The sequence below is a fragment of the Ochotona curzoniae genome, unplaced genomic scaffold (genome assembly GCF_017591425.1).
Source record: "Ochotona curzoniae isolate NIBS_2020 unplaced genomic scaffold, NIBS_Ocur_1.0 contig_2318, whole genome shotgun sequence".
NCBI lineage: Eukaryota > Metazoa > Chordata > Mammalia > Lagomorpha > Ochotonidae > Ochotona > Ochotona curzoniae.
The window spans coordinates 14,404,985-14,432,167 of record NW_024465419.1 but is presented as its reverse complement, the minus strand read 5'-3'; the positions used below and the strand labels follow the sequence as shown (position 1 = coordinate 14,432,167).

Sequence of the window (27,183 nt, the reverse complement as noted above, 5' to 3'; positions counted from 1 at the left end):
AGCTAGCAATGACCAACACAGGTGGACAAGGCTACTGACGAGAGAGGTGTGAACAGAGGTCCTAGAATAGAAAAGATTCTTGAGCCTGGAGAAAATTAGTGACACATAAAGCCATGTAAATATTGAACTTAGTACAGGGACTTCATAAACCCAGAGGAACAAGAGACAGAGAGATAAGATGCAACCATCAAGTGGCTGCAGGGAACCAAGTGAACAAGTCTATCAAGTAAAGAATAAGCCAGGTTTGAGTCTTTCATGCACTTCCTGGATGTGTTTTACCCAACATGGTCACACAGTTAATGTTATTTACTGCTCTTGCAGAGGCCCACTTGACAGAGAATGCTTGTTTAACATTCACACAGGCAACAAATATTGTTGGAGTACCTATCAAGTTTCTGAAATTGTGCTAAGTCCTAAACAGATGCACTACTTAAGATTCCCGAAGTCATAGAAGTCTTAAATGAGATGAGGAACGGATCTCAGACAAAATGATAGTGATGAGATTCTTATGATAGCTTCATCAAATGCTGGTTTTAGGGTTTTTTTAAATACATATATTATCTAGGAGCACGTGACCTCTTCTATTGTTCTTACTACTGGAAACAGGGTTCTCTTTGGCAGAATGTATAATCCAGTTTTATGTCAGTTAATCAAAGGATAAACCTGATGAGTTATGCAGTATTGTCCCTTACTTTGACCATGCATTGCCAATAGAAACCTTCCCATTGGTGGCTTCCATCCACTAAGCCTGGTTTTTTTTTTTTCCCCACTTCTTCATGAAGCCTGTTAGCAAGGCAGATGCCAGATGTTTTATGGCGAATATTCCCTAAGAGATTAGGTCATGGTTAGCACCCTGATTTAACTACACAGTAGACACACACTCAGGCAAGAAGCAGTGTGAGTTGTAGACTGGCCAGCTCAAGTCTTAGTTATGAGAATTGAAGGGATGAAGTGGAAGTATCCAGAAGGGTCACTTAGGAGAAGAGATCTGCTAGACCCTATGAAATCACAGGGGCTTATTGGCAACTCACTACAATCACTAAAGCAAATCCCCTTTGGAGGGGTCCCAAAATCAGTTGAGATGATTTTTTAAAAACATTTATTTATTTTATTGGAAAAGCTGATTTATAGAAAGATTTTTCATCTACCGGTTCACTTCATAAGTGGCTCCAATGGCCAGAGCTGAGTTGACTTGAAGCCAGGAGCCCAGAGCTTCTTCCAGGTCTCCTGCATGGGTACATGGAACCAAGGCTTTGGGCCATCCTCTACTGCTTTTTCCCAGGCCACAAACAGGGAGCTGGAAGGAAAGTGGAGCAGCCAGGATAGGAACTGGTGCCAATATGGGATCCCGGTGCATGCAAGGCAAAGAGTTAGCCATTGAGCCATCATAGTGGGCCCAGGCGAGGTGATTTTTCAAGGAAATGTGAACCAGCATGCACTGAACCATACCAGTAGACACAGACTAGGAACTCATAACACACAATGCTCCTTAGCAGGAAGTCCAACGGGTTCTCCTGGATTCAAGACACCCTGATTTATCCATGTAAACCATAGGAATTATCTGGTTACTCTGCCTCATCGTGTTGGCAGCTCCCACTGTTATCCCAAAGGCAGGGATAATTACGAAGAGGGCAGGTCTTGCTTTCCTTCCGCCTGCCTTCCTGGGCCAGTAGGTGATAGTATCAATCATAGCCTGGTGGTGCTGTACTCCAATGGTTGAATGGTTGAACTTTAACTGAAGCTGGGGAGGAGGGGTTGGAACAGCACGGAAGGACATGAACTAGAACCTTGGCTTGGGAACTGATAAGCATAACTTTGTTTCATCCTGCGAACCCAACCGTGTCCCAGCTCCACAAACAGCAGGCAAACGTGAGAGCAACTTTCTTGAAGTTTATCTACAAAGCACCTATGTGTAAATAAGTACTGGAGAGGCCCAAGGGAGAGTTACAATTTTCCCTACCAAGTTGTTCATCAAAAAGTCAAGCACAGAAAGTCCTTTAGAACTTCATCAGGTTTGCCTACATGGGGGCGGGGAGGGGGGAGAAGGGCACTAAAAACTATTGTACACAATTGTCTCCTAAGAGATACACATTACATGTGTTCAGATAAATATTCGAACTCTCAGTGACTTTTCTATAATTCTAACAGTACATAATTTACCTTTTTTTTAAAACAATTCATTAAACCAAGTGTATTTGGGCAGATAATTTATTCAGCAAAACTTTTGTCACTGGTTCAAGGGCTGATTCAGATAAGAAGATTGTTTCTAAATGTACCTTCACCAGAAACAGCAGCAGTCTCGTGAGACGTGGCATTTTTTAATAAAATCATGTTACATATGAATGACAATTCCCATCCAATGGCCCCTAGGCAGATAAGTCATTTCACAGAGGTTACAATACTTCTCAGGTGTGCAACAGTGTGTAGTAATGGCTTTTAAAATGCACACAAATCAGTGAGCACTGTAATTGTCACAGTGACTCAATTATTAACTACCCACATTTTTCTGAAAGTTTTCCATTAAAGTAAATGTCTGCCATTTATTTAGAAAACAATTGGAGAGATTTAAAACATCCTGCTGCCTCTATGGAAATCAGTATGAAGAATACTCGGGCAATCGAAAATCCACTTGCCATATGACCCAGCACCTACCACCTCTAGGAATATATCCAAAAGACCTTACACGAGAAAGCAACAGGCACCACTACGTTCATAGCAGCACAATCAATAATCGCAAAAATATGGAAGCAACCGAAATGCCTATCAACAGAAGACTGGATAAGGAAACGATGGTTCATCTACTCTACGGAATACTACTTTACTATTAAAAAATGAAATATACTTCTTCATGGTCAAATGGGCCCAACTGGAAACCATTATGTTAAGGGAAATGAATCCCAAAGGTTAGATATCATATGTTTGCCTTAATACAAGATAATACGATGTTGAATCTAAAAATTGTACCTGTAAATTGTATCTTATCGCACCTCCTAGCTGTCTGTACCACACACAGTAAGATCTTGTAATGTAACCTATTTTTTAAAAATCCTACCTAACTTGCATGATTTGTTAATATGTTCTTTAAAAATCTTTATGATTAAAGAATAAGAAAACTACTTGCTTCCTGCTGATTTGGATTCTGACAAGCCCTTTTCTAACAAATTGCACATGTGGGACTAGAGCAGTAGCCTAGCAGCTAAATAAAGTCTTCATCTTGCATTCTCTAGGATCCCATATCAGTGCCAATTCCTATCCTGGCTGCTCCACTTCCCATCCAGCTCCCTGCTTGTGGCCTGGGGAAAAGCAGTAGAGGACAGCCCAAAGCCTTGGGACCCTGGGCCCATGTAGGAGATCCGGAAGAAACTCCTGGCTCATGGTTGGATCAGCTCAGCTCCAGCCTTTGCAGCCACTTTGGGAGTGAAAAACAACAGATGGAAGATCCGTTATCTCCTCTCTGTATCTGACTTTCCAATAAAAATTAAAAATCTTGAAAAGAAAAAAAAAATCAATTGCACATGCAAAGGCCTCCAACTACAGGTATAACGTATATATCAAGAAATAACCATTTTAACGCGGGGGCACAACCCCGTTACACAAACATGGAAAGCTTCCCCTGCGAGTTACCCTGTTCTTTTTATTCCCCAAGTGGCTGCCATGGCTGGAGCTGTGCCAATCTGAAGCCAGGAACCTAGAGCTTCTTCTGGGTCTCCCACATGAGTGCAGGGTCTCAAGGCTTTGGGCCATCATTTATTGCTTTTCTAGATGACAAGTAGGGAGCTGGATGGGAAGCAAGGCCTCCGGGATATGAACCAGTGCCCATATGGGATCTTGGAGCGTACAAGGTGAGGACTTAACTACTAAGCTACTGCACCAGGCCCAATCAGCATAAAAAATTCTCAAGGAGAGTTTGCCTATTAAGGCAAAATCATGGCTAAAAGAGGAGGACATGTATTTAGAAAAACAGTTTTCTTGCATTAATTTATTGATCAAATAGTGTTGAGTATCTTCCACGGTGTTACAAGTAAGCTGAAGGAAAGCGGGGAACCCATTCTTATGGGCTTGTCAACCCCATGGAGCAGATGGATCACTGAACCACCAAAACAAGATAAATTCAGGTAATGTTAAGTGCTATGATGGAAACAGAGGAGAAGTTTAGAGTTTGTTGTATGATCAGGGACTGAGAGGTAGGCAGGAGGAGGAGGAGGGCGACTGAATGGCGTGTTCAGGCTGGCATTTCTGAAGAGTTGATGATGGGCTAAACCTGTCCAGGTGGAGCTGCAGGGACAGCACAGAGGACAGAGAGCCAACAGAGAGCATAGGCTCTGGGACGGGAACGAACTTGGCCTATGCTGAAAACAGAACAAGCTGGGCATTAAAAGAATCTGAGCAAACCAAATGGACAACTCTACAGGCATGTGCACAGTACTTATAGGAGAAAATAATGAACTACAAGGAGGGAGTGCGGGATAGAGAGATGTCTTTTTCACTTCCTAGGTGTGCTATGTAACTGGCAATTTCAGGAAATTTGGGAGTTCCTTAGATAGTCAACAAGACAGCAAGCTCCCCAAGGGCAAGCTGCATGCCTTGACTCTCTGTGTCCTTGCTTTTTGGCACAATGCCAGACACAGAGGTAAGAATCTCCAGGATCCCATATCAGTGTCAATTCCTATCCTGGCTGCTCCACTTCCCATCCAGCTCCCTGCTTGTGACCTGGAAAAGCAGTAGAGGACAGCCCAAAGCCTTGGGACCCTGTGCCCATGTAGGAGACCCGGAAGAAACTCCTGGCTCATGGTTGGATCAGCTCAGCTCCAGCCTTTGCAGCCACTTTGGAAGTGAAAAATCTACCTTTTCAATAAAAATAAAATGCTTTTATAGAAAAAAAAAAAGATGCAATGGGAGCGACATGCATTATGCCTTTGATACTTGCATCGCATGCAGATGCTGGTTTGAATCCAAGTTGCTCCAATTCCCCTCAGCTGTCTACTAATGGCCTTGGAAAAGTGCCAGATGATGGATGGCCTGAGTGTTTAGGTCCCTGCTAACCAAATGGGGGACAAGATGAAGCTCCTGGCTTATGGCTTCAGCATGGCTCAGTACTGGCAGTTTGGGCCAACTGGAGAGTTGAACTCACAGATGGAAGACTTCCCTGTAACCCTCAAATAAGCAAGTAAATCCGAAACAAAGAAAGATACAATGGAAAACGCCAACATCCATCTATGGGAGCAATCTCCTTTCCAGAGAAATGGAGGAAGTAACAGCTTTCACTGCTGTGAAATGAAAACAGTTACATAATAAGTCCAAGAATCCAGACAACACATGATCACTACTTGAAGCAAAGGAGAGAGCTCAATGAAACAGCCGGGGAAGATTTCTAAACGGTAGTTTTGAGGCATGACGACGAGATGGAGGGAAAGAAAGTGCAAGCTGACTCTGAAACCAGTGGGAAAACCAGCCCTGGTGGAAGATATGGGTAAAATTGTCAGGTGCGGGGGGTGGGGGGGAGGAGCAGGAAAGACACTGAGGCTGGTGAAGGAGTGTGGGGCAAAGAAAGAGGCAGAGAGAGGTCCACATCTGTGTGGTCAAGCAGGGAACACCTGCTGCAGCTATATGTGCATCCTTGAGTCTTAGGGCAGATAGTGCTGTGGCCAAGTTACACATGGACAGGCAGAATGGGAACTGAGGTCCAGGCCTCAGAGAGGACTTCGAGAAGGACAGCAATAGTGGCAGGGAGGAAGGGAGGCCACACCGTAGACACAAGTGGACCTCAGCTGGGCAGAAGAGTGGGAACAGAAGGAAGAAAGGGGACAGGGAGTCACTAGCAGGGCGAAGTGATATCCAGGGCCAAGATGGAGGAGGTTTCCCTACAACAAGGGATACCACATGTCCAGGTAGTGGAGCCAAGAGCTCTTGTGAGAGGGATCAACTTTTGAGAGCAAGGAAGACAGAACTGTTTGCAAAGCTGATGAGTCAGAGGAAAGCACAACAAGGAGAAGGGGAGAGGGGAAGTTTTAAAATGATATCGCTAAGGGAAGTGCAACAACCTTGGGCACTGGTTTAAATTTCCCACTTTCCTCATCTTTCAGATAGGTGTACCCATGGTACTGTGTGCCCCTGAGGTGAGGTCAAGGTTTTCCATTGTTGAGTGTTCAAGCCTCAGGAAGGAGTGTTAGGCTAACATTGTTGTATTCTCTCAGATACCCAGCTCCCTGCTCTTCTCCCCCAGGGCACAGTCCACAAACCTTACCCAGCTAACCTACAAATTAATCTCTTGACATTCCATGGCCCCATCACCTTAACCCCTGTTCAAGCCTTTCTTCCTGAATGACTACAACTACTTCCTGTTGCTATGACTGCTTCTTTGAGGAGACTTTGTGAAACTATTTTCACATGGTTTAGAGGTGGATTTGTCATGATGCAAATGAATGGAATTTCTCCTCTCCTTGGCACTTTGGCATGGGGCGGTGAATTGCATCACTATTGGGGGGTGGGCAGTAACAGGAGAAATTTCTGCTCTTCCCATCTCAAGCTTTTGCCTTTCTGTGGTTACAGAGCTTGTGAATCTGCCCAGCAGCAGAAGGGAGTCTTTCATTGGTGATGCTACCAGAAACAGTAGATTCAGCAGAAAAATTTGAGCACAGAGTGAAAGATCCATGTCCTTGCTTCTTTGGTCCTATGTGGTTGTTGTGAATCTTTTCTACTTCACATTTATTTACTCATTTATTCTTGAAAGAGACAGAGTACTCATCTGCTGGTTCATTCCCCAAATGCTGATTATGTGACCCAAGCTGGGCCAGATCTGAGCCAAGGCCTCAGTTTAGGTCTCCCACCTGAGAGGCAAGGACCCGCCGGCTAGGGTCATGAGTAGCTGCTTCCCAGACTGCACACGATCAGGAAGTTAGACTCTGGAAGCAAGTTGGGACTTGACTTGAAGTTCGGGATGGAGCCATTCCAACCCATGTTTTAACAGCTAGTCCAAATGCCCATATTCATGTTCATGTTTAATCCTTATTTCAGTTTGGAGTACCTGGATATGATACAATATTTAAAAGGCACACTAGGAAAAAAAACTAGGAACTGTCCTTCCTAATTCCCCAGCCAGCCAATAGTATATACAGAAATATACTGTATTCAAATGTATATTGTTTTATATTTTATACAAGGAGCAACATAGCACATATATAGTTCTGCATCTTGCTCTTTCATCTAACAACAAAATCTGAAGATAGTTACCTTTTTCTTTTAAGATTTATTTATTTTTATTGGAAAGGCATATATACAGAGAGGAAGAGAGATAGATCTTCTATCTGATGATTCACTCCCCAGGTGACCACAATAGCCAGAGCTGAGCTGATCCAAAGCCAAGAATCCGGAGCTTCTTCCAGGTCTCCCACATGGGTGCAGGGTCCCAAAGATTTGGGCCGTCCTCGACAGTTTTCCCAGGCCACCAGCAGGGAGCTGGATGGGAAGCAGGGCCGCTGGGATTAGAACCGTCACCCATATGGGATCCCAGTGTGTTGAAGGCGAGGATTTCAGCTGCTAGGACATTGCACCTGGCCATGACAGTTATATATATATATATATATTTTTAAAGCCACAAATTAGATAATTTCTTCAAAATTAGGTAAATTTTGGTTTTTCCATAAAGATGAATTGGGAGATATTCTTCCTGTAGACAGGTGCATATAAGAATTCCTGGTACTTTTAAGTCCCATTACTAAAACTGCTTTCTGCACATCAAAGTTAGCCTTCCCAGAAGTATCTTAATACAGAAGTTCTCAAATATAGTGCATGTCATAATCATCAGGAAACTTCTTCAAACATATGTGGCAGGATTTGCCAGTCCAGGATATCTAAAGTGAGAGGTGCAAATACTTGCTTCTCTAACAATTGTGCAAGTTGAAACTGATACTGTTGATTGAGGAGCACACATTGAAAAACACTGCCTCATGCATTTGACTTCGTTGGTCATCTCTCTTTCTCTTCTTGATCTTACTCTTCTGTATTCTCCACATGCACCTGCCTTCTCTGGTTCATCCCACCACCAAACCTCTTAAATGAAAAGAATATAAAGTGCTATGCTCAATCCCCACACTCTCCATTCTCTCCACAGTAATTTCATTCTTTCTGAAGGCTTTGATTGTTGCCTCTCTACAAACTGCGGCATGTTGTCTCCCGAGCTCTAGGCCTTCCCATGTGGCTCCTTTGGCCACTCCATACTCCTACTTGGTATGCTCTTCTTTCCAACTTCCATCTGTTCGTAAAGATCCAGCTCACACTCCGCCTCTTCCCGCACATCTTCCACGATGCCAGGGAAAGATCTCTCCACCAACAGTATAGGTTGTATTGGGTGGGAGTGGGTGTGTAGCAAGTGTGTAACACAAAGACAAAGAGGAGACATGGCAAATATGGCACAATATTAGTGACCTTGGTCCAGGTGAAAGCTGTGTGGTGTTAACTATTATTCTTTCAACTTATCACTTGAGATCTTTGAACAAAAAGGAAATAAAATGAAAAGGTGGAGCTCCGTTTCTCTCATGGCTTTATTTCTGTTACTGCTACTTTCTACCTCTTTTACAACACTTCTGTCTCTGGTCATCGCACCTGGTCCAGTGTTCTCAGAGCACAGATGCTGCCTGATTTATTGTAGGATGAGAGGTGGACATGCTGTATCAAAGGAATAACCACCTGCTTGCCAGACACAATGGAGGAGATACTGAGACAAGATCTTCCTTTTAAAAAGGCAGTACAGACCAAATAAGCTAGCATTGGAATTCCAGCTGTGCTCTACAGTACCTGTGCAACCTAGATAAGCTAGCTAACTTCTCTGTGCTTAAAGTTTCTCCTTAGTTACATGAAAAAAAAAATGCTATCCATTTAAAAATATGAATATTGCATAATGTATATGAAATATCAGGCAGTGTGCCTGGCATTTCGCAATCAATGAACAAACATTAGTCATTGTGCACACAGGCACACAAGGTCATTTTATGAAGCCCAAGTCTAATCTACTTCTCCACACAAGAGGACAACTCATACGTGTTACAGGGCACTAGGGAGAACACATGCTAGAAACCATGGATATGCTGCATCTAGCACTGATGCTGCTGATAACTTTGGTGAAATGTCTTCCAAAGATTATTCCTTTTATACATGAATTAACTCCAGTTTTATAGCTCTTCTGGCTATCCATTACCTTATAAAATTGGAACAAAGGTATGGCTTTGTTTAAGTTCAATAACAAAGACTCCAGCAAATGTTTACCTTTCCCTTTTAAAGCTTCCTTCATCCCCACCACGCCCCAGCAAACACATAAAAATGCCATTTGCCCTGCCTTGCCGTGTATAACTCAATCTTTGCAAGACCCCTCCACAGGAGCCTTCCATTACCCTACTCTCTGGTTTTGAGGCTATGGGAGGTACCCTGGAATACTCATGAACGATCCAGAAGATGTCCTGTTTAAAGGCAGGCACTGGGTGCACCCCTTTCTTCATTAACGTCATCCATTGGCTTTGGATCATCCTGCATCATTAGCAGAAAAAAAATTCCCCTAACAAAGGCATCAGACTGTTAGGGGTCATGAGTCCACATGTCACCCTGCAATGTGGTCTTCTAAAGGTGGCCACAGGCTTCTCCTTGAATCCTGACATCATTTACACATCTCTCCTTGTCCCCTGTTGTCCAGCAACAGAGTATGGCTAAGAGAAAACTCAGTCCAGTCAGGAGCATCCTGTGAAAGGCAAGATTCACCAACACTGCCACACCTGTACCTACTCTAAGCACAGTGTCTGGTGGATAGTGCAGGCCCAGCAAAAACTGATGATACTTAAGCTGCAAATACATAGGTAGGTAGGTAGGTGGGTAGATAGACAGACAGACAGACACACAGATATAGATGGAGAATGAAAAATAAAATGAATTAAGGGTAGAAACCACAAGATTGGGACAACTTAAATTCACCATGATTTAGTTCCAATCTTTTAATAAGCATAACTGTATTATTCAGCCAAAACAATGGAATAATTTGCAAGTGCCTAAGATGAGAAACCTTATGTTTTTTCAATTTACTATCTTTCCAAAGGAAATGGTGAAAGACCTGTAGTCCACCATCCCTGTAAACTATACGTTGAAATGGTTAGTGCAAAGGGGCTGTTCATCCTGTGCATTAGCTGTTGATGGGGCAAAAGATAGTCTTGGTTCTCTGGCCGCTGATTGCACCTTAAAACACAGGGAAAAGAAAGAGATGACCTACACACTGAGAACGGAAAAGATGTGCATTTCATGTGGCAAGAGGAAGTCATTCCATCTGACAGTTCTTGTTATAGCTCATAGTAAGAGGTTAGTTGTAGTCACTACACAGTTTTCATGACCCAAACCACTGTCCACGCACAGTGGCTGCAGAATAGTGATAGGGCATTAAACCAACCGCACGTTCTCCCTTAAGGATGAGTGTGCAAGTACCAATGAGAACTCTTATACCTTCCCCCTTCACTTGTGGTGTCTTCAGCCAGGTGACCTCTAAGCCTTTCTGGGCTTCTGTCCCTCACACTGGAGCTTTGTTCTGACATTAAAAACAAACAAACAAATCATAGGTCTGATGTTGTGATATTACAGATAAAACTACCACCCACAATGTCAGCATCCCATCTGGATACCAGTTCAAGTCTCAGCTGCTCCAGTTCTGATCCAGCTCCCTGATAATGGCTTGGGCAATCAGTAGAAGACAGCCCACGTGTCTGAGTCCTTGCCCTCACACAGGACACTTGTAGGATGCTCCCTCAGCGCTCGCCATTATGGCAATCTAGGGAGTGGACTCAGTAGATAGAAAATCAATCGATCTCATTCTGTAACTTTGCCATTAAAAAAAAATAATCCTTTTCACAAATACAGAGATCAGTGTTATAAATTATCAGGGTAAGCCTCCACCTATGGTGCTAGAATCCCCATATGGTGCTAGTTCAAGTCCCAGCTGCTCCACTTCTGATTCGTCTCGCTGCTAATGGCCTGGGAAAGCAATAAAGGAAAGCTCAGGGACTTTGGCCTCTGTATCCACACAGGGGACCGAAGGGAAGCTCCTGGCTTTCAGCTTTGAACCAGCCAAGCTCTAGCCATTGCGGCTATTTGGAAAGTGAATCAGTAGATGGAAGATCTCTTTCTCTCTCTCTAACTCTCTTTTGCATAAAAACAAATCATTTCTTTAAAAAAATCAGATATAAGGCAATAATAAAGAAAACTCTTCAACTAAACAAGATCCAGGGAAAATGTCAACAGCCCTAACACACTCCGCTTGTACTTGCCCAGTTTCAAAAATTACACTTAAAGCTTTTTTATAAGTACAATACACTTAAAACATGCAATAGATTCTGTGCTAGAAGAACTCTGTGCTACAAAGTAAATACTGACTTAAGTATTCACTTGCCATCCTCGCACTTGGTAAGAATGGGAATTCATTTACTGAATTTCCAGAGCCTCACACAGGAAGCAGCTCATCCTGTACACCCTCTGCAAATTCCATCTGATTAACAAGGCTCATACCCGCTTTGGCTCTGTGCTTCCTGGATGGTTTTGTGCAAAAGAAAGAAACACTCTCCACTATTTGTTCTGGGAGGAAAAAAAAACATCCAAGAAAGGCATCAGAAACAACATAAATTAGTACAAAATGAACTCAGAATATAGTGGAAAAGAATTAGAGATGGGGAAACAGAAAAGAAACACAGGAATGAATAAAAAAAACACACTGGAATATGTCTGAGAGATAATATTAGACTGAACACTGGACTTCATTTAACACAGTTAGGTCAAGATAATAATGTATTATATCATGAATAATGTATAATTACACCAAGGGCCTTTAGTTTTGTTGTTAGGCTTATAAACACACACTCTTGAAGAGGACAAAGAGTCTCAAACCACTTTCACTGTCACATCCTGACCAATAAGTATGACAGGAGCAGTAACATATCAGGGCAACCAAAGATATGCCTGGGAAGAGCCCTGTGTGCTGGGACTGTGGGAACAGCAAACCATCTTTGTTGGGGAGCTGAGGAAGGGCAGGTGGCCAAAGCAGGGTGACCCAACTAAATTACTTTTCTCAGCAAACTGGGAGTGATCATTTGTTTTCTTTCATTCTAAACCAACACAAATGGCTTCCCATTGATTTTGTGCAGAAAGGAAAATGCAGCATGCTCGGGTCTAAAAGATTATCTCTGGTTTCCCTCTGCTTAGTTAACAGCACAGGCTTTGCACTCAGAGGGGCCCCATTTTCAAAACCCACCTTTTCCACTTGCCTAATCTTGTAATGCCTGCTATGTCAAAACATCCTATGCAGTAGTGTCAGAATCTGCAACACACAGAAGTATCATCCGTGATGTCTCTTATCCATGCCTCATCTAGTCCTGCTCCTCACCTCTGATCTCACCCCTAAAAAATCATTAGCAGAGTTGAACACATATGCCACACCTGTGTCTTTGATACTCCCTAAAGTATAACCGGATATCAAGTGGCAGGTGAAATAAACCTGTCTCCCAAGTTCCCTTCTATAACTCAGCAAGGAGGTAGGAGAGACAACAGAGGAGTAGGGGAGAGAGGAGGCAACCACTGACACCGGCTAGCCAGCAGCAGAGAGAGACCCCAAAGACAAAGGCACTTATTCTCCAGTCAGGAGAGATGGTTCTAAAAGTCAGAGAGATGGAAGACAGGTGGTGGATGCATTTGTCACCTTGACTATTTTACTGGTGGCTAATGAAGGAAGAGGAACATTTTCACTAAATCAAGATTACCTCGAAAGGTTTAGAGGCAGAACAATGAAAATGTAATGCTCAAGGGAACAAAAACAATTTATAAAGATGGGAAGGCAGCAGCATGGAAATGAGGGTTAGTGGGTAGGGCATTCTGCTGAAGACACATAGAGACAATTCATTCTTCAAGGGCAGTTTGTAGCCCAATGCCTAAGTGATTCTCTTCTGTGGCCTTGTGACATGAGAGAGGTCTTTACAGTACACAGAGGTTGGCCTGATTTTGTAATCACTGTGAACAGAGAATACAGCCCTGGACAGAATCTGCTTGGAGATCAGTGAGCTACGGAAACGTGCTGTCCCCACCCCTCAGGAGAGTGATATCATCGCTGGAGAAAGGCAGCACCGACTGCCAGGAAGCTGAGCTCACTGGTCCTCGATGGCTCAACAGGGTCTCACACAGGAATTTCTCATCTTGGGAATTACTGGCCGGCTCTACTACTTTGGTGCCAGTGTCGGACTGCTAAGAGGAGAAAGAAAAGACTAAACATCTTTGGAGATGGAGTCACATCAAAGAATGTGGGATGCAACTCTTTCTACAGGGCTCAGAAGTGCAACAGCCAGGACTCAAACTGGTGCTCCTACAGAAGTTTAACCTATTATGCCAAAGCACTGGTCCAGGATGTCTGCTATTTTAAAAATAGCAGATTCCACTGTTGTAGGCATTTGAGATTATGACAGCACCTCCCTTCCTCAGTGGTCATACTCTGGCTGGAAAGCCCTCCTCCAAGCCTCAGATAGGCATGAGTTTATCTATGCTTTGAGCCTCCCCGGAGGCACTACCTTCCCCAACACAGAAAGCCAAAACGATCCAGACAGTATATGAGTTGTCTCGGGGCAGTGACTCAGCATGGAAACACAAGTGTCCACCCAGGTCAGGAAAGGAATGCTCCAGACAGGGAAGGTTAGAGAAATCAATGGCAAGAGAAGCTGGTAGCTCACAAGAATTGTTTGTAAACACTCAGGCCCTTTTTAATTTCCTAAAAAGCATCCAGAAACCCAATTTTTAAAAAAATCTCCTTGGGTGGACATTTAGCAGAAAGCCAACTTAGATACCTGTGTCTATATCACGTGTCATAAAGTTTTTGGAAGGGGAGTAAAATTAAGGAGGCTAAAAGGAGGTATGATGAGCTAGTATTAAGTTGAGCAGTAAAGACACCTGCCTCACAGGTCACAAGACCAGATACCCAGCTATGGCTCCCAATGCTAGTTGCTTGCTAGTGCATTCCCTGGGAGGCAGCAGTGATGGTTCCGGTCATTGCATTCCTGCCACCATGCCCTGGGAGACCTGGACTGTGTTTCTGGCACCCAACTCTGGGCCAGCCTGGTCTCAGCCAGCACAGGCTTTTAGGATGAAGTGCTAGATGAGATTGGAACTCTCTCTTTTTCTCCCTCTCTCTGCTTCTCAAAGAAATAAAAATGTAAATAACAATTTCCTGATTATTAATGGGGAATAAAATGTTAGTTTTCAAATAGAAGACGTTCATAAATCACAAGTTTGTGTTCCTGTCCATCCAGAGCCAAAACATCATGGGATATAGAATAGAACTTCAGCTCTGAAACCTACAAAAGATTTCAGTATGGATGACACCAACAGGAACTTGAAAGCTAATATGAGAAGTCCAAACAGGAATATCAGACACTAGTCCACTTGTATAACGGGAGATTCCTGTTACTTCTTGCTTGCTCAAAGCCTTTCATTCCACCATCATGTGACTCCATTCCTGGCAGTCTGCTTGTTTAAGATCAATAACATTTTAAAAAAACACCTTAGGCTCTCCTAATTAGCTTTCTTAGCCTCCCTAAATGAAGTCGATCAAAATTTAATGTTTTTTCTTCATAACCGCTTTGGAAGAAATTATTTTAAATTGTTTTTTCACTGTTTATTGATTAACCAGAGCTCATTGCACTGCAAATAAGCAAATCATAGTTGCTAAAACTATGTTTGAACTAGATAAAACACATCTTGGTACCACAAGCAATGTCAGCTACTGTCCATTGCCATTTGTTTACAAGCACACATGAACTTCAACTTGTACGCCTGAAACCACACATATGTACACACACATATGTGGAGTAACTTGGAATGAAAGGTCAACTCAGTTCCAAATTAACTGTATCACCAGTCTGCAGGAAAACCTCAAGTGCCCATGATAAACTGCCTGCTTTCTGTAAGGCCTCTGCTGCAGCGTGGGCATGAACGTCACCCACTGCACCATTTGCACGCTGCATGACAATAATTGCTTTAAGAGCCATAAGGCCTTTTTCAGGACCCTGAGGCAGGTCTGTTCTCTCCCTCATCGCACCATGTGGTCTCCAACCTCCCTCTTCAGGCATCAGTCCTCTGTAAGTGTTTGCTAGTTGAGTTTGTCCACACTAAGCAAGGTCCAAAGAGGTCACGTAATTCTCCAAGGAGTCCCACCTGAGCCCAGGACTTTGGCATCACTCCACGGTCCCTGAGTGATCCTTCCCCAACTCTGAATGTTGGACTGAAACAGAGCAGGAAGACAGAAAGGGCTGGAGAGCCAAGGAGTCTGCGATGGGAGCAGTGGACAGGAACAGACACAGCTGGGCCAGGTGAGAGGTAGTTATCTAAGGCGAGGGTGGGGCACAGAGTCTAGAGACAATGCACCTTGCAGGTCTGTGTGGGACCTGACCCCATAGCAAGAATTCCCCCGGGCTGTGTTCCCACTCTGTAGCTGCGTGCCTGTGTGGGACACCTTCTTTAGGCCTGCAGCCAGTTTCACCGAGGTTGTTTTCTACATGAGTGAAGGGAGACACTGTACAATTCTCCCAGGCGCCTGCAAATCCCCAATAGCTTTCCTTCCTGCCTGACCTTCCCCTGCTCGCAGACAATATGGTACTGACAGACTGTGAACATCCACCTTTTCATTAGTCTGAAGACAACATTTACTAGCCCTCACCAAGAAGGCGCAGAAATGAAACAGAAAACAAGCTGAGATTACATCTGGCACCTTCCCTGGAAGTGCAAAATAAGGGTCAAGAATCTGAAGTTAAGAACGCAGAAGGAAGAGGGCACCTCGCAGAAAGGCTTGGAATTTTCATAAAGCTAAAGAAACTCCTGGTGGGAGAGCCAGGATGTGTATCAGTGAGTCTGCTTTCTTATTCAAACTTACGCTCTGGGCAATGTCTCAGGCTCAGAATAGCACACCTGAGCTATAGTGGCGCCCTGAAAGACAAACAACGGGTAAGCAGCGCACATACAGGAGAGCCCCAAGGTCACAGTGAGGAGCAGACACTGGCTACTCTGCTTCCTGTTCCCACCCCTCGGCCAGCTTGGGCCAGGGCAGGCTTGCAGGAATGCGGAGGCCTCTCCCTGAGGCGCCGACTTAGGAAGGCTGAAGGATCAAGGAGATGCTACCGTGGACAGGCACCTTCCCTGGCTCCCTAAAAGGCAATGGCATCGTGATTAGCTGCATGTGTGTAACATCCAGGGACAGCGATGGTTGCAGCCTTCTCTTATTTCAGCCAGTTAGTAGGAAACTCCCTGCAGCTGCTTTGGAAAAACTAGACCATCTGCAGAGAGGAGGAACATTACTTACAAGGGACATTTGGCTAGGCTTTCACTCACCTTTGCCTCTTCATTCACGTCCCAGGTAAAGGAAACAGCATTATACGCAATCTCTTCAATGTTTCCAATTGTGTTAAAGCTCTCCTTGTAGTCAGCTGGTACATGAGAGAAAGAAAGAGGTTTTAGAACCTTTTAGAGTTACCTCACGACGTGCATTGAACCGACATTTCTTAGTGGCTATCTTAATGGCAACGGTAAAGGATTTGTGCTTCCTGCTATCCTTTCACTAACATTTACCCTGTAAGAACACGGGCACTGTCCTCTATGGAAATGATACATTTAAGTCAAGCAATGTTCTTTACTGATCTATTGGTCCTGCTTTTTAACAGGTTTATAAAATTATGGGTCTCTGTCCTCCTGAGTCCCATGTCACCTGGTCACATTTCTTCCCACTCAAGTCCTGCTGGATTTTTGCTGGCAGGGCATGAGGACAATTAAGGGATTCTCTCTCTCTCTCTCTCTCATAACACAGGATATTCCATTTAACAGCCAAGCAGTGTCACAAGGACTTTATAATCATCCTCAACATTCTAGCAACTTCCCTCTATACAAGACCCTCTCCCATTTATGGTGATTCTATGTTCTTATGAACCATGCTGGGTTTTAACGTGACCTGTATGGTGTCATGGGGTTGAGGGACTTTGTATTTTATCTGGTCCTGCTCACTAGGGACTTTGTGAGTTCTAACCATGTGGATGGCCACCCACGCCTTGCTGTGATGGCATCAAATTCTGTGGCTTCCATCCAGCACTCTTTACTCATCCCCTCTCCTGAGAAATCAACTCCCCAGTAATTTCTGCTCTGCACCAGATACCATGGGGATAAAAATCAGCACCCCTTAAAACTGAATTGGTGGTGGGTCATAGGAAGGTTGCTAAATGTGCTCTTCAGAATGGGTTGCCAGAAGGGTAGCCTCCCACTTCAATTCTGTCCCTTTTCTCATTCAATGTCCACTTCTTTTTGCCAGTCTGATAGGTAAAGAGCAGTATTCAACAAACACTGCACTCGCATGTCTTCTACCACTTGTACGTTCAGCCACTTCTTAAGGTAGCCAACAAGGTGTTCCATGTACAAATTACCTATATCCTTTGCAGATAATCAGCAAACCATTTCAAAGCAGTCACAATTGACAGATAACCAACTATAAAATACGTATGCAATCTTTCCTATCTATTATTTGATCTTGCTTTCTCCAAAATATATCACTGATTTTTTGAAACAATATTGCAATAATCACTTTTGTTCTTTTTTAAGAAATGTGACATGGGGCTGCTGTGGCGGCATAGCAAGCTAAGATAGGAGACCCAGAAAAAGCTCCTGGCTTCAGACCAGGCCAGCTCCGGCCACTGTGGCCATTTGGGGAGTAAGCCAGCAGATGGAAGATCCCTCTATTTCTCCTTTCTGCATAACTCTTTCAACTAAAATAAATCTCATATCAACAAACTTGTAGAAACTTGTTTTCCTATGACCAAGTGTCATTATATCCGCATACATGTTATAATTTTATTTTGCTGTTACAGGTCATTTAGATGCTAATACTTTGCTACCTCAACTAATATTTCTTTTAATTATGCTTACAACTATAAATTGTCTTTAATTATGCTTCATTAAGGTACGTTCTCAGAAGTGCAGTAATATTGGTCAACAAAAGGAGATATATACTTTTTAAAGATTTATTTTATTTTTATTGCAAAGTCAGAATACAGAGAGGACGAAAACAGAGACAAAAATCTTCTGTCCATTGATTCACCCTCCAAGTGGCTGCAACGGCCGGAACTGAGTTGATCTGAAGCCAGGAGCCATGAACTTCCTCCAGGTCTCCCACGCGGGTGCAGGCTGCCAAGGCTTTGGGCTGTCCTCCATTGCTTTCCCAGGCCACCAGCAGGGAGCTGGATGGAAAGCAGGGCTGCCAGGATTAGAACCGTCACCCATATGGGATCCTGATGTGTACAAGGCAGACTGCAGCCACTAGGCTGCTACCCTGGGCCCAACGAGATACAATTTTAAAGCTTAATTTATTTTGTCAAATCGCTTCTGGAAAGGATGAAACAATTTATATTTCTAATAATGGTGCATGGGTTCCTGTTTCTTTCCAAATTGGTATGCAAAGTAAGGAAGCCTATTATTTTAATTTGTAATTCCTTGACAATGGGAGTTGAACAGTCTTCATTTGGTGTCTGGCTGCTTGTATCTCTTGATATTCTTTGGTTTTAAGACAGACTCATTTAGGATTTTTTTGTTTGCTTGCATACTGGGTAAAGCTGCCAGCTGTAACACCAGCATCCCAGATGAGCTACAGTTCCTGTCCTGGCAGCCCCACATCTGATCTAGTTCTTTGTTAATGCGCTCAGGAGAAACAGAAGATGGCTCCTGTTTTTGGGTCCCTGTCACCCATGTGGGAGACCCAGATTCATCTCCCAACTTCTTGAATCAGCCCTGGCCACCGTGACCATGTAGAGAGTGAACTAATAGACAACAAAATTCCCTTAATGTCTCTCCCTCTATTCTTGCCAATAGGAAAATTTTAAAAAAGAGAAAAAGAAAAATGGATTCATTCAAGTTCCTGTTCTATCCTTTGCCTATTTCTCTTATAGTATTAAAATTTTTTTATTTCAAAATATACACTAAAAAAACTAAATCTAGTAAAGACAGTACTATATCCTATAGATTTAGAATATGGGCTTATGATCACATTTGGGGTGATTTTAAATAAAAATTCATGCTTTCAATAGGTCAACAAATTGTTAAAAATTTTTAAAGAGCTGTAGATCAGTGAATTTAAAAACAATAATTTCTTTGAAACTTCACAGTTGAATGTTCAAAAAACCAGCCTTGCAATAATCAGTTATTTTGGATGAATACCTCCTTGATCAATTGTAAATAAAAAGGCAAATATTACATCCAGAAAAAAAGACACATCACGGTAGTTTGGTCAAATACGTATACTAGCTCTCACAAGCTTCCTTCTGCATTTAGAGATTTTCACTTTTCCATAGCTTCTCCACCTATAAAACTTCTCCCCTTAAAGCTCAGCAAAGGAAAAAGAACTTCAAAAACAAATGCAAAAATGGGATTTTAGCCTACCAATTGAGATACACAGGTTAAGACAGCATAGAAGTACCTGGATTCTTTACTTGGCCCATGCTCCTGAACTTTAGCTCCCTTCTACTACATGCCCTGGTGGGCAGGGGTGATGGCTTAAGTAACTGGACTCTTAAGCCTAACATGGGAGATTTAGCTTGAGCTCCTGGTTCCCTGCTTTGGCCTCAGCACATGCCCAGCTGTTATAGGCATTTGGGAACAAAACATCAGAATATAATTCCATCTTTCCCTCAAAAAGAACAATAACATATGCAAATGTACTACAAGTACAGACAAAACAGTTATGGGATCCCTAGTCTTGCATAGGGCACCTTCTCTTACTAAGCCTATGAAAGCTGTGACCCAGGGGTTGGGGCTAGGTCTCAGCAGACTAATCCTCAGCCTACAAGTCCTGACATGGACACCAGTTTGTTGCCCAGCTGCTCCATTTCCAATCCAGCTCCCCGCTTATGACCTGGGAAAGCAGCAGAGGATGACTCAAGTCCTTGGTTCCCTGTACCCACACTGGAGACCCAGAAGTTACTCTGGGCTCCTGGCTTTAGATTTGCTCAGCTCCAACCACTGCAGCCATTTGGGGAATGAACAGGATCTCTGTCTCTTCTTCTCTCTCTAAATCTGCCTTTTCAATAAAAATAAATACATCTTTAAACTCACAGCCAATGTTTGCCATTGTCTCTGTGGGCAGGCAGTGCCCTCACACTGGAGAAACGGGATGTGGTCCCCGATTCCATGGCTCTATCACTCCAGAAGGAGACAATACAAACAAGTAGATAAACAACTTAACAATCATTCTTGCTCTGTTCTTATGCCACAAACAAAAGGACAGGTTGCATGACATTCTTTATTGCCATCCTAGCATGTACAAGGGTTTTATTTACTTGTTATTTAACACCAACATTTCACATGAGCTATATACAGAGTATGAGGACAATTATACCTTTTTGAAAAGATTCATTTTTTTTTTAATTGGGAAGAAGAGTTTCAGAGATAAAATGAGAGAGAGAGAGATCTCCCATCCACTGGATCAGTCCACAAATGGCCAAGGTTGGGCTGGTCTGAAGCCAGTTGATTCTTCCAGGTCTCCCACATGAGTGAGGGGACCAATGATCTTCGGTCAGCCTGCACTACTTTCCCAAGTCATTAACAAGGAGCTGAATCAGAAAGATGGACAGTTCTTTGTCTGGGTTCACCTCCCAAGCTCCCAGTGAAAGTCCCTTCCCACCTTGTTGCTGGTGGAGTTTCAGCTGCCGGTGAAGGTCCAATGGCCGATAGCTGAGTGCTGCAGGAGTACCAGCCAGTACAACACCACACTGTTGTGTCTGCTGCTTTCCTGTGTCTGTCAGTCTCCAGGTACCCCTCTACCCTCCTATCTCCTGGAATGTGTCCTCTCTGCTTCATCCTGATTAAATGTTTCTCCATCCATTTAAACATGTCCTTACCCTATTCCGTCATCTTGATTCTCTGTTAATTTCTTTTTTCTTCCTATTGTTGATTTTGTTTTGTGACTTTTAAGGGGATGTGTAGTAGATATGTAATGGAGACTCTCAAATCTAGCAGCATGTTATTTTACTTCATGGCATTGTAAATTTCTATTTTTCTTCCTATTGTTGATTTTGCATTGTAGCTTTTCATTTAAGGAGATGTACAGTAACTGAAATGGAGACTAACATATCCAGATGTGAGGATACAATGCAGTATGCATCTCTACTTCCAGACAAAGATGGACTCCCAATGAAGCTGTTTACTATATGAGAATAAGATGATGGACTCTCTGCCATTGTCCATGCACATAATGATGGACATATGACTGTGTAAGTAGAACTGTACTTTAATAATGATACAGGGAAACTCTGGGGAGGGGTGGAAATTGGGGAGAGGATAAGGGAAATCTCAGGGACCTATGGAACTGTATCATAAAATGATAATAATAATTAATAAAAGATTAAAAATAGTGCATTTTTCTTAGAGCTTAATATCAAATATGCGAAATGCAGTACATAGATTTGTTAAATTAATAAATGGATCCCTAGATGCTCCAAACAATAAATACAATAAAAAGACAAATACCACCTGCTCCTCCATGGTTTTATACAAAGATTGACTCTTCATTTCTACTTTTCCTCAATGTCTTCAGAAGACAAAACTGCTCTGCAACTGCTTCATGCTTGCCAAAGTTTTCCAAAAGACCAAACAGATCATGCATGCCGATACTACAATACGCATGTTTTCCAATAAGTAACATGTTCACAGATGTTTCTTGAAGCTGTGTTAATGAAATTTGAGAGGTGGTGTTTGCTTAAGGGTTTTACCACCCAGGGGGTCAGAATTCAGCAATTTAGTGTTAAGCCTTTCTTAATTTATTTACTAAAGAAAATTGACAAGTGCAGCTAGTAAAAGTACTGCTGTTGAATTCATTTTCATGAGCAACCATAATAGATAACCACAAATGGGGTGATTGATAAGAATTGCAATGAATTCTTCATGTTTCCAAATGTCAGAAGTTTAAAATCAAGATGATTTCATCTTTTAACTAATTAACATCTGCAAAGACTTTTTCATCTAGCAAGGTCACATGCACAAGATTTGGAATTTAGAGCATGAATATATTTTTGAGGGCCATGGTTTGTCTCAGCTACCATTCCCACACAGGGCTGGACAGCATATCAACAGCATAGCTTCTTTATGCATGGTAGCCAGCATAGGTAAAAACAAAATCACACCACTTTTAAAAAATTACAAAGCATGCAATCATGAACATAATGAATTTTGAGCAGTCTGTTTTCCTTAAAAACTAAAAGGCAACAAGCAAGGAGTTTTCTACACTAGCTTATAAACATAATTTTAATTTGGTGAAAAGCAGAGTTTAAATAGGAAAAATACTGAAATATTTCCCTCAATAGGCATAATGGGCCAAAATTGTTGATTAATACACAGCTTATAAAAATACTATAGAACTAGCCAAGAGGAAAGAAGGTGGCTTTTGTTACACTTGATAATCTACATACAAAGGAATTAATCTAATTAGCTTTACTTTTTTTTTTTAAGATTTTATTTATTTTGTGCTGGGTGCGGTGGCCTAGTGGCTAAAATCCTTGCCTTGAACCTGCCCGGATCCCATATGGGCGCTGGTGCTAATCCCGGCAGCCCTGCCTCCTATCCAGCTCCCTGCTTGTGGTCTGGGAAAGCAGTCGAGTACGGCCCAAAGCCTTGGCAGCCTGCACCCCTGTGGGAGACCTGCAGGAAGTTCATGGCTCCTGGCTTCAGATCAGCTCAGCTCGGCTGTTGTGTTCACTTGGGGAGTGAATCAACAGACAGAAGATCTTTGTCTCTCCTCCTCTCTGTATTTCGGACTTTGCACTAAAAATATATAAATAATAAGAAAAAAGATAGGGAAACCTGCCTAGAGCAAAGAGAATGATGTTGCACTTATTGTTTACGTTGTGTTGCTAGTGATGGAGCCAAAATCTCCAGGTTCTCTTGCAGACTGTAAGTGTGCTCAGAATATCAGTGTGGGAAGAATGTGGAAACTCGCAGCATTGCATCTTCTCTAGAGCCTGTGAGGATCTCTCTCAAAGTTGAATGAGTATTCTGCATTTACCAGAGTTGTTGGATAAAATGTGGATGCCAGGACCTACAGCCTGAAATTCTGACTCAGGAGGTATGGAGCATAGCCAAGAATCAGCTCCCAGAATAGCTGAAGCAGGAAGACCAGACTTGGCTGACATCAGCTCCATGTCTGGACAATTGTCTTTCTAGGACAACTGAAAAGACTAAATTCTTTGGGTGATCCTCTGCTGCTTTTACAAGTGCATCAGCAGGGAGCTGAGAAAGAAGCTGAGCAGCCAGAACTTGAACCTGTGCCTATAAAAGATGCTGGTGTGACGGGTGGAAGCTTCACCTGCAACACCACCGTTCCAGCCCCAAGATCTGCCCTATTGCGTATGAACACCTCATAGAGAAAGCACAACATACATGACCATGCCACACTGCCTGCCAATTCTCGTTTCTGAAATTCTATCCTAAAGCACTCATTGCTTCGGATAAAGTTATTATCATCCCTCAATAACAACACAAATGTTCTTCGGACAGTAACAACTGCCACAAAATGAGAATCTCCAAGCCCATGACAAGCTATCCCTCTCTTACCACACCTAATTCTTGCAGCCACTTCATGCAGTCACAACCCAACACCCTCCTTTAGAGACACTGAGCCGTTTGTGGAAAATCACATTGCTGGTAATAAGCCAATCTGTGATTTGAATCCGGGTTTGTCAGATGCCAGGGGCCATTCCTTCAGCCAAGGTCTATATTTATCTTGCAAATTTATCTTGCAAATCAAATAGAAAATTGTCACCAGATATTGAAATCCCGGCATCCCCTGCAATGGCAACTGGCTTGCAGAAAAGCATAGAGGGAATACAAGTTCAAGGAGGTTCTTTGACAGAAAAGGGCAGAGTTGGGGCGTTTCTGTAAAGAAACAAACAAAACCCTCTTTGTGTCCTGCAAGTACCATGATGTATGGAAGAAAAGCTCAGCAATTAAGCCCTTGTAGGAAAACAAGAAGTGTTGGTGTCAGGGGAGGAGATGTTGTCCTTTAAGGGTTTCACTAAAGGGCTTTGGGATGCGCATGAATGGACCACATTTCCTATGTTTCTTGGCAAACTAGATTAGCAGACTTCCATTCTCTTTCAATTATTACCAGAAGAATGATGGGGGCGTCCTTTTGTTATCTTTCTGTTTATCTTTCCCATCTAATCAGTGGTCTTCCAACAGGTTTGTACATTCAGACTTTTGAAGATTGCATTCTCTTGGAGCTGATTATATGTACAAGGAAGGGCCTGGAATGCTGTCAAAGGCAATGCTCATTGCTTCCCCTTAATTAGACTTCACGTGCTTGGGAAATCCTAACTACCCCCTTTCAATTATTTTTTGTATATATTGCTGGAGATGAAAAGGAGTGGTCTAATTAATACAAAAATTGCTCCTCTTCTGAAAGGCCCAGATTCTGTCCAGACAGGTGAAATCCTGAAGTTGGAATGCAATGCTTGGAGCATGACCGTCGACTCTGGGCTCGGCCTTCTAACGGGCTAAGAATGCAGCATCATTTGTATATTTGAAATCATAGGGCCCGGCGGCACAGCCTAGTGGCTAAAGTCCTCGCCTTGAACACACCGGGATCCCATATGGGTGCAGGTTCTAATCCCAGCAGCTCCACTTCCCTTCCAGCTCCCTGCTTGTGGCCTGGGAAAGCAGTCAAGGACAGCCCAATGCTTTGGGACCCTGCACTTGCGCCAGCCGTTGCACTCACTTGGGAAGTGAATCATCGGATGGAAGATCTTTCTGTCTCTCCTCCTCTCTGTATCTCTGACTTTATAATAAAAATAAATAAATAAATCTTTAAAAAGAAATCATAATGCTGCAAGTCCATAAACACGTGGTAACCAAGGCCCACAAGAATGAACACTAGCAGATTCAAATTTAGTTCATTGGCCCCTTTTCTTCAAGTTCTGCAATCTTCAATTAGAGAATGGAGCCTCTCTGAACTTGTACAAGAGGCGATTCTAACGGGGACACAACCCCACTATTAGCAAAGTAGATGATGTTGGGATCAAATGTGAGCCACTTATCCCCATGTCCCACCTATTCTTAAGCACCTGCTTCTTCCATCTACAAGGCCAAACAGGGTGAGCTCAAACCAGAGGATGGCTCTGGTGCATTTGCTCTGACTTGGAAGGCAAAGAATAAATAACCCTTGTCTCAGCAAGTTTTGAGATATTTTTTCCCCCTCCTGTTTTTCAGAATCAAAGTAGCAGCTTCTTCAAACCCAAATGACTCACAGGAACTTATTAATGAGCTCGTTATTTTCTTTATAATGCTTTCACCATGTCGGAGGTAACCCAGGTTTCTTAAGCGTGTTGACACGGAGCTGATTGTCAGAGGCGCTCGACATGTTTCCATCGCTTGTTCTTAGTCACTGAGCAGATAACAACAGCCACAATTGTGTGTGAGTCAGTGTGTACCAGACACAGAGCTACATAGACCCACTCTACATAATTGGCCTGGAATACTGAGAGGAGTTATTTATTCCCAGATCAGGAAATAAGGGCAAACACTTTAAGAACACGACCTCCAGGGCTGGAGAGTTAAGAACTGCCATACCAGCATCCCATGTTCTAAGTCCTAGCTGCTCCACTTCCAACTTGGGTCCCTGCTAACAGACCTGCTGGGAAGGCAACAGCAGGATAGTGGATAAATGTTTGGGCCCCAGATAGAGTTCCAGGCTCCCGGCTTCAGCCTACCCCATCCCTTGCAATTGTGGCCGTTTGAACAGAATTAACGATCAGATGGAAAAAAATCTTTCACTTTGCCTTTTAAACAAATAAATCTCAAAAGAAAATCCTCTTTACCAGTTTGCTACCTTTTGTTTAGTCTGCTTTCTGTTGCACTCTATATAACCACATACCACAGACTATGTCACTCAGAAAGAACATAGATTGGTTCTGTTTATGATTAATTTAAACCTAAGTAGAAAAATCCAAAGTCTGCCAACACATAGGAATGACAGAGATGGAGATGTTCATTGTCGCAAGTGGCTCTTCACACATCGGATCAAATTCTCTGTCTCTGCCCCACAAAGAGACACATTTTGTGTGTTGCTTAAAAGTTTAAAAATACAAATTTCAAAACATTTTAAAGGAAGAACAGAGGCCTGTTTATCTCAGAAGGCTGGAGACTGGGCAGCCTGAGGGCCTGGCGCCAGTGAGGGCCTTCTGTTTGGCTGGAACAAAGAGTGTCACGCAGAAAGACTCCACTCGTGTGCTAGCTTGGACTCGCTCTCCCTCTCTTCCTAAAGTCAGAACACCGAGATAGGAATCCCTCCCTCACATCCTCTTCTAACCCTAATGACTTCCCAAAGGACTACTATTCGTAAAAGAATTTAGGGATTACATTTGCAACAAGGGGACAGCATTCAAAACCATAGAAATTTGTAATGGGCCAACCTTGGGTTGGAAATTTCGAAGTTCTTTGAATATTCGTATACACACACAGACACACACGCACAGCCCTTGACTTCTGTAACATGTATTCTTTCAAAGGAGCGCTTTGCCATTCATAATCCTGAACACTCATGGTTAAAATTAGGTATAAGTATGTGCCTGGTATAGAGTAATTGATATTATTAAAGCTGTGGGTATTAATTATACCCGATCATTAACAACAATACTATTTACCCTACCCTCTAATATATGCTATAATATCCTCACAAATATAATGTAAGATAAACAGGGCCGGTGTTACGGCACTGTGGATTAACTGCCTCTTGAATCCATGGCTTCCCATTTCAGAACATCAGCTCAGGTCCCACCTACTCCATTTCTTCTTTTTAGGAAGATCTTCCATCTGATGAGTCACTCCCCAAGTGAGCGCAACGGCCGATGCTATGCTGGTCCGAAGCCAGGAGCCAGGAACTTCTTCCAGGTCTCCCACACGGGTGCAGGGTCCCAAAGCCTTCAACTGCTTTCCCAGGCCACAAGCAGGGAGCTGGATGGGAGGTGGAGCTGCCAGGATTAGAACCAGCGCCCATATGGGATCCCGAGACGTTCAAGGTGAGGACTTTAGCCGCTAGGCCATGCCGCCGGGCCCAGCTACTCCATTTCAAACCCAGTGCACAGCTAACGAGCCAGGGAAGCCAGTGGA

The 27,183-nt window shown here is 43.1% G+C and overlaps 1 protein-coding gene across 1 annotated transcript in view; it reads right to left on the bottom strand.

Annotated features, from left to right (window-relative positions):
* GRHL2 (grainyhead like transcription factor 2) overlaps positions 1–27,183 on the bottom strand; it is a 151,864-nt gene that overhangs the window by 35,613 nt on the left and 89,068 nt on the right. The window contains exon 8 of the mRNA XM_040972735.1: positions 16,384–16,478. Within this exon, the coding sequence (XP_040828669.1) occupies positions 16,384–16,478 (95 nt within the window). The remainder of the gene's footprint in view (positions 1–16,383; positions 16,479–27,183) is intronic.